The sequence below is a fragment of the Neopsephotus bourkii genome, unplaced genomic scaffold (genome assembly GCF_033783945.1).
Source record: "Neopsephotus bourkii isolate Nb327-2 ecotype Australia unplaced genomic scaffold, CSIRO-AGI_Nbou_v1 NB_1792, whole genome shotgun sequence".
NCBI lineage: Eukaryota > Metazoa > Chordata > Aves > Psittaciformes > Psittacidae > Neopsephotus > Neopsephotus bourkii.
In genome coordinates, this window is record NW_026902266.1 from 10,239,298 (window position 1) to 10,252,597 (window position 13,300).

At 39.7% G+C, this 13,300-nt stretch overlaps 1 protein-coding gene across 1 annotated transcript; it reads left to right on the top strand.

The window, feature by feature from the left end:
* Nucleotides 1-3,079: 3,079 nt before the first annotated feature.
* PSMA1 (proteasome 20S subunit alpha 1) lies at nt 3,080-12,799 on the top strand. Its single transcript, XM_061342531.1, has 10 exons — nt 3,080-3,119; nt 3,916-3,960; nt 6,707-6,808; nt 7,295-7,398; nt 8,187-8,275; nt 9,036-9,106; nt 10,049-10,178; nt 10,916-10,995; nt 11,855-11,959; nt 12,454-12,799. The coding sequence occupies exons 1-10, from the start codon at nt 3,117-3,119 to the stop codon at nt 12,508-12,510; spliced, it is 786 nt and encodes a 261-aa protein (XP_061198515.1). The 5' UTR covers nt 3,080-3,116; the 3' UTR covers nt 12,511-12,799.
* The last annotated feature ends 501 nt before the right edge of the window (nt 12,800-13,300 follow it).

A 13,300-nucleotide genomic window follows, 5' to 3' on the forward strand; every position in this document is an offset into this window, starting at 1 on the left:
CATCTTTGCTTGATCCTGCCGCTTTTAATGACACCCAATACCACCGTCGGAGGACAGAGAAGCAACATTATCTATTCAGCATCTCCATGCCAATTGTGATAATTGTGATTTGATGAGTGTTTGTCACCTTTCCTTGTTTCCTGCTATTTGCACTGAAGGCTAATTCTACTCTTTACTGCCATTCTTCATATAAAAGTGTTCCATAATTTGAATAATTCTTTCCACTCTTCCTAAGGTCTTACCTACTGCCACATCGTTTTAAAGTGGGAAGCAAGAATCACAGACAGTATTCAAGTGTGAACGGTGTCAGAAGAGGTTGGGTGCTTTTTAACAAGAATGTACTGAAATGTAGACAGAAATATATTACAAACCCAGTGACTTTAGCCCTGCCTACACAGGGCTCATACAGAGCCTGAAGGGCAAGCAGGAGCATTCAGAAGGAAGTGAATGACTTCCTTCCCCAGTAAGCATTTCCCTTTTAAGAGATTATTCCTGCCTCTGACATCCTCTTGTGCTGCTACTTTGGGAATACACTAACAGTTGTCCTGCCTGAAGCACTGGAGAGCAGCTGGAACTCCAATCCATGCCACTCTTCCTGCCATCACATGGCCTGAATCCACTTGCTTTAGAATAAATTTTTAATAGCTAGACATCTGCTTAGTTTGGTTTTGAATATATTTTTCTATCCATGTAATAAAGGATTGATAATAAAGGATTAGTAAAGAATGTTATTTAATAAATCTGTACAATGGTACATTTAGCTTCCAAAAGTTCTTAATTTATACAGCTTTTACCAGTTTTCTATGTGAGGTTTCACAAATCCTGCCTTTTCATCACTAAAATTGTGGTTCCTTGCTGTATTTATACAGAACAGTGTACAGTCTTGGCATAGTTTAGCATTTTATTAAAACTAACATACTTTTGCCAGGAGAGAGGAAATATCTATCTATTGTTCTGTTGCTGTAGATGGAGTAAAGGGATCTTTAGGGAGTCCCTGATTGCTCTAGGAAGTTATTGCAGGATGGTGTTATAGCCGAGACTAAGGAACTATCTGCTGAAACTGCAGTGAAGTTTGAAAGCTGTTCAGCTCACTTAATAAAATGTTTATATATCCTGTTTAACTGCACACTGAACAATATTGAAGAAAGGAAGTTACTTCAGATCAAATGAAGTTTTATTAATCAGAAAGCTTATAAATAGCAAAACAAGTTAGATAATTTAAATCTGTTTATTATTTTTTTTTTTTATTTTTCCTGGACAACGCTGTAGCCCTCTCCAGGGAAAAAGAGAAAATTGTACAGTGGTAAAAGAAATGTGTCATTGGTCTGGCGGTTCAAAAGGTGACTCAGTACTAGTTTGACTTTAAAGACTGTGACCTCAGCAGTTGGATCATAGAATCATAGAATAGTTAGGGTTGGAAACGACCTTAAGATCATCGAGTTCCAACCCCCCTGCCATGGGCAGGGACACCTCGCTCTAAACCATATCACCCAAGGCCTTGTCCAACCTGGCCTTGAACACTGCCAGGGTTACCTGTTTAAAAAAAAAAAAACAAACTTATGAATACAGTATTTTTCTTTTGTCTTAATGCTTGAGTCATGCAGTCCTATAGAGGATCTCTCTCAGCAATTTTTAACTCACTTTTCAGATTTAAATATGTAAGAGTACTTCATATTGTCCAAAATAAGATCCCAGCAAGCAATTAATTGTTAAGCACTTGTAGTTTATCTTTGAGAGCAAAAAGGCATATTTAGAAATTTAATCCCATCTTAGCTGTAATTAAGAAAGACATAGCAATATTTTTGTAATGTAATTTATAATAGTGCTTCTCATTTGGTGTCATATAATTTTAGAGACTTCCGCTACTTTTTTTCCAAAACAGAAATACAAAAGGATTTCCATTCTGCTACGTCTGATTAACAGTGGCTGTTGTCTTACTCCTACCCAACTGCCTTCATTTGGTTTTGGTTTGGCTTTTTTACCCTGAACTGCTTAAGCTCATACGCGTTATGAACCTGGACACTGCAAGAAAACTTAACTGCAGTATCTGGGAGCACACCACTTCACAAACTGCATGCTTGTCAGAAAACCCTTTACAGCTTTAACACCTTCTAGTGGTTTTAGAGTGTGGAGGGTTGAGCTCTGGAGCCTCCTGAAGCATGAAGTGCCATTCGTATGCTGTCTGCGCAAGACTGGTGCGACGTACTTAAACTCCAGAAGCATGCCTTTTCCTCGATAGCAATGGGTTTTGCCTCAGAGTGGAAAAAATGTGAGGAGAAAAGCAATACAAACCTACTATTGATGGTTCTGCAGTACCTTTCTAAGTGCCTGTGCACATCTGTGCAGAAGCTCACAATGCAGTGATCAAATTCTTACAGCTGTTCTGGGGAGACCTTTCCTCCAGTTGGCAGGAGTTGGGTTCCTTAATCCATTTTTAAAGAGTGTGATTGAATTTCCCCATAGGTACTCTGGCTCCAGCTAAGGTGTTCATGTAACCTGATGCTATTTGTAACAATGGCTGGAACGGCCGTTTGCTTCCATGCTCTCTCTTCATATCCTGTGAACGTGGAGTTTTCCCAAAGAGTAAAGAAAACGGGATGACAGCAAATGATCCTATCTTATGTCAGTGCCTTTATCTTAAGTATGTTTAAAAGCACTACAGATTTTCCAAAACCAACATCTCGAGTTTATTGATAAAAACAGATGACTTTCAAACTCCAAAATGCAAGTTTTCCTCAGGTAATGAAACTTTCGTATTGCACGCAGGAACCTGAAGAGACACGCTGCGTTGTTTCGAGTGGCAGAAGCGCTGAGCAATCACAACCTCCGGGCAGAGCAGGCTCAGTGCCGCCGCTCAGCACTTTAGCGCACATCGGCTCCTGCATTCTGTTTACCTGGCCGTGACCAGAACCGCGGCCGCAGCGCCTCAGTGTGCCGGGATCCCCTCCGCAGGCCACAAGCCGCTGCGAGTCCTCCCGGCACCGCGCATGCTGCTGGGGCGGGGCGAGCCGCCGTGCGCTCCATCGATGACTCGAGGTGCGACTAGCGCTGCTTGACTGCTTCCAGTCCGGAGCGATCGCTATCCCGGAGCCCGTGCCGCTTTAGGGGGAAGGAGGATGGTGAGGGGCAGCTGGGCCGGGCCGGTTCGGGCCGGGGCACCCCGCGCTCCCTGCCAGGGCTGCGGAGCGAGCTCCAGGGGAAAGGGGAGGGCGAGGAGGAGGGAGCGGGGCCGTGAGTAAGCAGTTCCTGGGCCATGCGGGGCCGGGCTCGCCGCGGGCCGGGGACAGGCCTGTGGCTGAGCCTCGCCGACGGGGCTGCCCGGGGAAGGTGGAGGTCGCGCTTCCCTCACTGGGGCTGGGACAGGGAGGGAAGGAAGGGGAGTGTGGCGTCGGCGGTGGGGCTCGGCCCGTTTGGCCCTCCTCAGCGCGGCGCGGCCCGGCCCGGCGTGACGGTGCAGAGCGGCGGGTCAGCGCTGCAGGCAGGCCGAGCAGCATCGTTCAACCTGGCGCGGAGCGGGACAGGCAGCGACAGTGGCTCTCCCAGCGTGGCACTGGGGTCTGTTCTTACGCCCCTCATGGCCTCGCCGTGCCCTGAGGATGCTCCTGGACTCGCGCTGCCAGCGCAGCGCATGCTCCGGCTGCAGAAGGGAGTTGGCCGGCAAGCGATCCCTGCCTCAGGCCTGGGAACGGACGCGTCGTGTAGGGGGCCCGGTAACAAAACGGCCAGAATTGGAGGTTGGACGGGGCTTGGAGCAACCTGATCTAGAGGAAGGCGTCCCTTCCCGTGGCAGGGGATTATAACTGGATAATCTTTAAGGTTCCTTTCAACCCAAACCATTCCATGATGATTTGCTTGGGAGTGCTCTTTCTGCCAGCTTATAAATTACACTAATGGATTTTATTTTGCTTATTCTAGTTTCGCAACCAGTATGACAATGATGTTACAGTTTGGAGCCCACAGGTAAAATCTTTGTGAGCTTGCTAACAGACTTCTTCCTAGCTATTTGGTTTTCTTCCACTCTAGCAGAATTGGTGTCACAATAGTGTAGATTGTGTTCAAGTGCCTAGAGCTTGCGGCAGTCTGCTCCCTCTGGCTTTGTAGGCTGCTTTCTACAAGGCTGTTAACACCTCTCTGAGCTTCTGTGTATGAACCTGAGTGATGCTTAGGTGGGCCATGTTACCTCAAAGTACTTAAGGCCGTTGTTTTCTGAATGTACCTGTGAGGTACAAAATGGATGCTATCTCTGGGGCTTGGAACTAGATGATCTTTAAAGGTTCCTTCCAGCCCAAACCATTCTGTGATTGTATGATCAATTTACAGACCTATAATGAAAAGTTAAGATATGAAAAAGCATGAAACTGAGCTTAAATCTCCCCTGTGTTAAGCTACTGCTAGGTCATTCTCTTTTTTTTTACTAGCTAATATTGGAAAGGAATTATTTGGTTTACAGTTGGGAAGAACTAATTTTTTTTAGGAACTTTATTGTATTCAGATTTTTCAGAATAAAAATAATCTGTATGTTTTTTCAGATTATCTCTGGTTTTATGCACAATTACACAATTTTTGTAGACTTACAGTAAGCCCCTCTTTGAATGACGGTACCCATGTGGCAGTCTGAAATGTGGAGTCTGAGATACTGATTTTTGTAGTATGAGTTCACAGATCTTAATTTTTGAAATTGAATTGAAATGGTTAAAAAAACCCTGCTGAGTGAGTTAGATGTATAATGCTTGTAATTATAATGTTGAGAGCTAGAACGTGTGAGTGGTTAAACGCCATTTTGTAATGCAGTTAACACTGTGCTTCAGGTATGAAGTCTGTGCAGCTGTGTTTCCCATGTTGTGGAATGTCAGGGAGGCTTCACGCTATCTGTCTTTAAGGTTATATTGAGATGTACTCCTAAATTGGAAATGTTTTTACCTCCGAATCAGTTTTATATTGTGTATTGCTATTAAAATATATATGGTGTGTTCTGAAACTCACATAGGTTGTGTTGACTTCCAAATAAATATTCTAGAGCTTTAAAAGCAAGTGTCGGTTCAGGTGTTTACTACCGCCTCCTCTCTTGGTATGAACATTTTAAGATAGGATACTAATGGAAAAACAGAGTCTTGAAAATTGACATGTTTCTAGCAATAGCAAAACTAAAGCTTTATTTTAAATGCAAATAGTAAATTGTATTAATGTAAAGTTAATATAACTTTAGTGGGTTTATATTAATACTGAAAATCATGGTCATGTAGTAGTATTGTTTAAAGATACATTTTCAACGTATGTTGCAATAGAGCATGTTTCCTACTTTTCATCCTATATGAAGACAGTCTTGAATGTTGGAATGTTCTTTAGTCAGTACCATGGTGGCTGTAGATTGCTTTGAACTGGTTTATTCTTCTTAAAATTTAATTACTTTTAAAACTGTCGCATTCTCTTAACACCTTAAGTAGATATTATGAAGTCATCAACATTTTTTCTTTCATAAATTGCCTCGAAAATTTGAGTAGTGTTGATATCTTTTGTAAAAGACATTCAAAATTGCTGTTGTGCTGCAATTACTGCTCCATACTGTCCTGTAGGTGAAGCAGTGATACGATACTGCAATAATCCTTGATACAGGAGCAAAGAATAATCACATTCTATTAGGAAAGGTTTTAAAATATTGTTATAAAGAAAAGGGAATAAGAGATTAAAGGCTAGAAGGGATTTTGCACTTTTACAGCCTTGCAAGTCATTCATGAATGTTGGTAAATAGATGTTGGACAGTGTTTCATACTGCTGGACAGTATTCACAGTGATTCCATACTGCTCTTGGGCAGGAAATATCCCATGTTACTGAAATTTGATTTATAACTTATGGATGAAATGGAATGGTAGGGTATCTTAAACATCTAGCAGACTTCGCATTTCTCTAGAGAAATTAAGTGAAAAGCCTTGTACCAAAAAAAAAAAAAAAACCAACAAGTTAATAGAAAGTGATTTCCTGTAATCTCCAATACATTTCACTGTAGGGAGCTCCATCACAACTGGTGGGATGCAACTGTGTACTGTGGTCAGTAATTCTAGTACTTGCACATCAGCAGTGAACATGCTGACTATTTGATGTAGGGTGGCCAACTAGAGTGCAGAACATGAGCTGTGTTGCCCTCAGTTGTTGCATTAAGAGGACATTGTCTTATTTTCTTCCAAAGCTCCTGGCTGCCTTTGCAGAACTTGTGGGGACTTAAATGTCTTTGAGACCTCTACTCCTCTTTCAGACTTTACTGTAGTTGACTAAGAACTTGTTTAGAAGTTATTAGGGAATGGATAGTGAGACACAACAATTGCATAAGACGTGTTTCTTCATGAAACTCGATTAAAAGTTAAGCATCCAAGTTCAGCTGGAAGGTCTGTCTTTGAATCACACTGGGTCAAATACTGATTCCTCTGAAGACAGTGACAGAAGTCTTATAATGGCAAGATTTTTTGCCACTTTTTTTTTTTTAGTTTGACTGTTTCTTTGTATGCAGTAATGAGTGGCTCAGAGACGGCCAGCTTTTTGGCAGGTTAATAGTGAGGTGTTTCTGGAAGTTGACAGAGGAAGTCTATTGTAGGTTTAAACTGTTATGCAGTAAATTAGGGTGGAGGAATGAAACGTTTGAAAACCAAAAACTGTTGAAACTTGATTCAGATTATTAACTTTACAATGATTACTTTTGATTTTATTCTCTAGGGCCGAATTCATCAAATAGAATATGCCATGGAAGCTGTGAAACAAGGCTCAGCTACTGTGGGGCTGAAGTCGAAGACTCATGCTGTCCTGGTTGCTCTCAAGGTAATGTCAAATCTGTGTTCTCAGGACAGTGATATTAGCAGAAAAGTTTTGATTTGGCAAATCAGTTTTGCGCAGTCTGAGCTCTTACGTGAATGCAATCAATCCCAGCTTCCTTTTGCTTGTGTATCAGTATTGGACTATAAATATTTTCAGTGCCTATGTAAAGCAGATTTTCATAGATTTTTGAAGGAAGTGAGTGGTTTTTCTTCTCTTTAAAAGATTTGTTCCTCTTCTTTTAATTTTTTTTTTTTTTTCATTAGTTATTAAGTGGTAAAACTACTTCTTTCCCAAAGGCTTGAGTGTCTGTTGTTTCTTTCATTCTGGCAGTTTCCTACTGAAATGGAAATAGGTTTCTGTTTCAAGTTTATAAATTTGTTTGTTTGTTCCATGATCATACTCAGTTCTTGCTGTAAATGTTAGCACATTTCTCCACAGTGCTTGGCAAACTGTTCAGGCTGCCACATTGCTTTTTCCTTTTATGCATAGAGAGCACAGTCTGAGCTCGCAGCTCATCAGAAGAAAATCCTGTACGTTGACAACCATATTGGTATCTCTATTGCTGGACTTACTGCTGATGCAAGACTCTTGTGGTGAGTATTTTGGTTGTTGACATACATGGTTCTGCAATAATGAGTGAAAGTTCATTTGTAGACTATTGCAAATGAAATTTTCTGGTCAGCTAAGGATTAGTATTGAATTGCTGCTCTGTTGTACTATGCCAAAGACCTCAGCATGAAATTCTGGCAGATGTTTAACTAGTTGGGAGAAATCTCACTTGTTTGTCCCAAAATTTTGCTCTTTGGTTTTGTTACTAGTATGACAGTCCTGTCTGGTTTCCTCAGTGCAATGGAGTTTCCAAGCAGTCTGGGAAAGTACATCACTTAGATCCCACTAGCAGCTGCTTCTGTGTATGTACATTTAAGAAAGTTATTAAAGAAGTACACTGCTGCATGTTTCAGCTTCAGAGGGGCTTACTTTTTACCTGCTGGCTGTATAGTTTCATCAAATGAGGTAAATGTACACAGAAGGAGGAGCCTTCCTCAGTTGCTGTAGCATTACAAAGAAGTGTTACCATTTCACTGTGGCTTTTTTCCAGATGGTGTCTGTTGCGTGAATTTCTACCTTCTTTGCATTTGTATGGCTGAAATACAATAATACTCTTTCAAACCTGTGGTCAACTATAAATAACAGTGATAGGTCATGATGAAATGAAATTATGGAATGCCTTTGACCTTTTTTCTCAAGGAGCAGAGTTGAAACAAAAATGCTTACAGTAAGAGACAAGTATTGAGACAAAAACTCATTGTGACTTTGATCTCTGCATTGGTTTGATTTTCTTTCACCCCACCTTCCTTTTTTTTTTTTTCCTTCCTCTTAGCAATTTCATGCGTCAGGAATGTCTGGATTCTAGATTTGTGTTTGATAGACCTCTGCCAGTTTCTCGCCTAGTGTCACTAATTGGAAGCAGTATCCTTTTTTTACACTTGTATCACTTTTACAGCTTTTTACTTGTTCATACATGTTCATAAAATTTTCCTATATCCCAGCTTAAAAGTCAATTTACATTAAAAGAGTTAATTCAAAGTTAATTTTTCTTTACTCACATAGCTTGTGTATTCTTTCAGAGAATACCTCATAACGTGCACTGAACTGATAGAGAAGCAATAAAGTGCTATGCAACATTTAACATGGCACTGTTTTTTATTCTTACATAGCACCATGCCTTTGGAGGTGGGGGAGAGGAGGTGACTGCACCATCCAAAATAGGATAATTTACTGGATTGTAGTTGCTCACTGGGATACATATATATATATATATATACACACACATATATATACACATATATATGTAGTTTTTTATCCTGTGGCAACTTCTGTCTCTCCATGGAACACAGCTGAGGCCTTGTATTCTGATGTCAGGTGCCTAGAAAATGCTCAAAGAGATAAGAAATTAAATGAGGCTGTGCAGCATTAGGTGAGGTGTTTGTATTACTTGGTTTAATGCACCACTCAGTTATTTCAGAAAAGCTAATTTCTAAATTTGTTCTGATGGAAAAAAAATTGGTATTCCAGTTCATTGTGAGATCTGGGGGTTTTTTTGAACATAGTCTTCACTCCTCAGGAAGGTTTGCTAAGGCTGTATAATGGTTTTGGTGTATCTTTGCTTGGCTTAGGAAAATGGGTAATTAGGATGTTATTTTGAGATTGTTTCCTTAGCTTTCTTAAGAAACCCAGATACCAACACAGCGTTATGGCAGGAGACCGTATGGAGTAGGACTGCTCATTGCAGGTTATGATGTAAGTAAGCTTCAGTAGTTACTATTGATCTAGAAGAAAATGTGCTTAATGCAATTCTATACAACAAATACCTGTTAAGAGGGGAAGATGGAAGAGGCAGACTTATCAAAATTCTCACAATAAGTAAATAATTTTCTGTATCTTGACCTAAAATATAACTTTCAAAAATGCTTCTGAATAGCTAATTCTACCTACACTTACGAAGTGTACATTTGCAAAAATGAACAACTCTTTACTGCAAAAATTAGATTTGTGTTTTAAGGGATCAAAGTGTTGATCCCACAATTATAGCGATTATTTTACTATTGATTATGAAGATCTGTGAACTATTATTTTAAATGTTTTCAATAAAAAACGTATGTGGAAATCCTTGCTGGCCTATATCTTACTTGTTTAGCAACAGCAGTTTTCTTAATGCAGCGCACACAGAGTCTCTGACCTCAAGAAGTTTGACATGAGAAAGGTTGAAGGGAATTGTCATCTTGCCTGAAATCTTACATGGGATGTTTAAGCCTATAGCAGGTTTTTAGTTCTTTGCAGATAAGATTGAATGTGTGTGAAATACCTGCTGCAAGCCACGAAGTAGAAAGCATACATAAGCATAGTACTGCTTAAGGAACAGAGAAGGAAACACTTTAGTGCCAGCTATCCTGCCCACATAAAAACTGCATTTTAATGAACAAAGTGAAAGGAAGAATTTTTTTAATAATTTTTTTTTTTTTTAGATTATTGCTTTTTTGTTCTGTAGTTTTGAAGGAACTGCATAAGAACAGTGATATGATAAGCAATATAAAATACATTTATGTGCATATGTATAAGCTGTGTGATATGTCATGAAGCAAAACTGCTTTAGAAAATATCATGTGTTCCAGCACCAGGCTTGGTGTGAATTTATACATTTATTTCATATTCTGTGTGTTGGTTTTCTTTCTCTGTTTGTAGGATATGGGTCCTCATATCTTCCAGACTTGTCCCTCTGCAAATTATTTTGACTGCAAAGCAATGTCTATTGGTGCTCGTTCACAATCTGCACGGACTTACTTGGAAAGGCACATGACTGAATTTACTGAGTGTGAGTAGTGAAACCCTGTCTTTCTAATGGTATTCATCAGTTATGCAGTTTGTTTTCTGCTACTGCTCCATTCTTTCGCATTCTGGGAGCCAAATTTTGGTGGAAGTGTGAATCTGCATGAAGACAAAATTGTAGAGGAAATGTTACAAATTTTCATGTCTTAACTTCTGGGTGCTTATTACATCTAATGAAAAGAGAAGTTTTGCTCAGGAAAGCAGAGAAAAAAACCTAAAAAGCCTCTGCCCTGTTTAACCCAGGGAAAGGACAATTTTGTCCATAAAGGAGCAGGGATAGTATGTCAGGGTAGTTATTTAAGTGGTGCATTGAAAAAGGTGAATTTATTTTTGCATGAAATAGTGATGAGGAGGCTATTGAATAGCTGCTTAGATAAAAGAAAACAAACAACTTGATTATCACTGGTTGCTCTGGTGGCAAGGCAGGTGCCAAAACTAGATGCATGCAACCTCAAGTTTAGGGAAGGGCTTGTTTCTCAAGATACACTTATTGTCCTGGGTTCAGCTGTAGCAGTCATTTTTTTTCCTTCTTAGTAGCTGGTGCAGTGCTACCTACACCTGTCAAACCAACTCTGTATTTAGTACCAGAAAGGAGAGGAGCTCTGGAAGTCAAGTTAGCCAAGCTGATTTTCTGGTTATCAGCTAGGAATGCGAAGAAGGGAAAATGGGTGCCTAGAGATAATAGCATATAGTTTGTAAATGTCTTTCTGATTTCATTTGAAGGCAATCTAAACGAGCTAGTTAAACATGGACTGCGTGCCCTGAGAGAGACTCTTCCTGCTGAACAGGATCTGACCACCAAGGTAAAAACTAGGTTTTCTCATCAAGAAATTTTACTGTTACTAGAAATAACTGTGACAAAATTCATGTGAAATATTGCTGGCACTGAAATTTGGAAGCTGAATACTGGTAGGTAATTTCATGTCACCACTTAATCTACAGTGTCCTTAATTATCTTAGATTTAAGTTTCCTATCAAAAGTCATATTGCCTCTAAATAAGACCTTGCTTCCCTGGTGGCTTCATTATTTTAAACTTCGGTCAATGTTTAAGATACATCATATGCAACTAGAATCACAACTTGGCATTGGAAGTGCAGTCAGTAATTCACCTGGGATGTGGGGGAAGGTAATGCACAAACAGTTGATTGAATATCCAGCATCAAAAGTTGCAGAAACTTCTGACAATAAAGTAACCGTTGAAAAAGAAAATTCTGAGGGTATCTGTTAGGTGGTGTTTTGCTTGTGGCTGATCTGCCCTTCTCCATGTTTATCTTTTGTTATTCTTAGCCCTTCTTGTTTTTTAGAACTCTTAAAATAACGAAAATCCAAAATAAGACTCAAATAGTTGAGTTTGAAAAATCATGTATCTTATTAAAAATGAAAAAAAATTACAGAAATTAGAATCCTTAAAAAGTGGTTTTAATTGCAAGATTTTGAAAAGCTATAGCTTTTGTAGGGTATAAGTCTGCCTCACTTTCCTTTCCTAGTAAAATGTGCCAAAAAGGGAGTCTGTGGATTTTTTTTTTCCCCTTAAGTTGACTCAAAGAGCACAGTGAGTCTCTCTGTCGTGGGAGGAAACTTTTCATCTGTTTCACAACTGTAAAGCCAGAGTTCATTTGCAGAAGACTGCTTCACATTTCTTTTGAAACTTCGCTTGACAGAATGTTTCCATTGGAATTGTTGGCAAAGAGATGGAGTTCACCATCTATGACGATGATGATGTAGCACCATTCCTAGAAGGTCTTGAGGAGAGGCCACAGAGAAAGGTGTGTGTGGTTTAGATAAACAGGCTTTGTTGAAAGACAGCATTTTGTGATATATGACCTATCACATTTGTGTTTATGATATTTAACTCTACTACTCTAGTAGTTTTAGGAATGGGAATTTTAAAATTTGAAGCTACTATATGAAAACCACATAACCTTGGTTATTATATGAAAACCATATAACCTTAGTTGGAAACTAAGACACTTATTAAATCAGTTTATGCTGAACTGGCACCACACTGTACCAGTGTCATCTTTGCTCAAGTACAGGTTTTCACTACTTTTCAGCAGAAGTGGCTGTGCTATGTATGTTTCATGAGTGTAGCAAGATGCTCAGTCCTGCCCTATGCGTAATTTGGATATTGCTACTTTGTAAGCTATTTGCTGACATGAGCTGCATTTGCCACTGGTGGTGCTCAAACCAGTGTAAAGCTGATTTATTTGTAAAGTGGTGTCTTCTGCTTCCTAAAATACTTGTTTTTCCTTTCTTCAAGCCTGCTCCACTTGCTGATGAACTTGCAGAAAAGGCAGAGGAGCCAATGGAGCACTAGTTGGTGGATGAGTTCCTCTCTATCAATGTATGTCCAATTATACAGGAAAGTTTATCCATTTGCTGGTAACTTTATCCTCACCTATTTCTGCCCATACATTCTGAGGATTACTCTTCAAAAAAGAAAGAAATAAACCCGCCTATCCTTAAAAGGTACACAGGAGGTCATAACTGGGTGTTTCACAAGAAAGTTGTAATCTTTTCTAAATAGTACATGAAACTGTTTTTTAATAAAAAGTATACTGTCTTAAACTTGTAAGGACAAGTGGAAATAAATCACTTTCTTGGAATCTGCTGTGGGTTTGGTTTCTTTTTTAATCTGAACAAACATATTCAAATTACTCTGTTGTATCAAGGTGTCATCATGTATTTGATCATGTGTCAGAGTGAGCATTTACTTACTGTGTATAAATATGGTGCTTTGTTGAACTGAGAGGACTTTAAAATGCTTACAGAACTACACAATGGTCATGGAACAGCTAGGATGCAGCATGTTTCCCCATTTTGTCTTGTCATTGTCTCAAACTCAACTTGAAAAGACACTTCTGGTGATGGGTGTTTACTTAGAAATGTTGCAGGCTGAAGGAGCTGAAAGCTGTCAACCAGCTTGTTTGGGTTTTTTGAGTTCTCTGCTTCAGTAAACCCCAGCCTGTTTGCAGCTGAATTGTATCACTTGGTTTCTTTAGAGCCTTTAACCGGGCGTGGGTAAGGAGGGGGCTTCTAGCTCACTGATGGCCTAAACTGGAGTAAGGAGGGAAGCACCCAGAATACCTATCACAGTTTCCCTGATC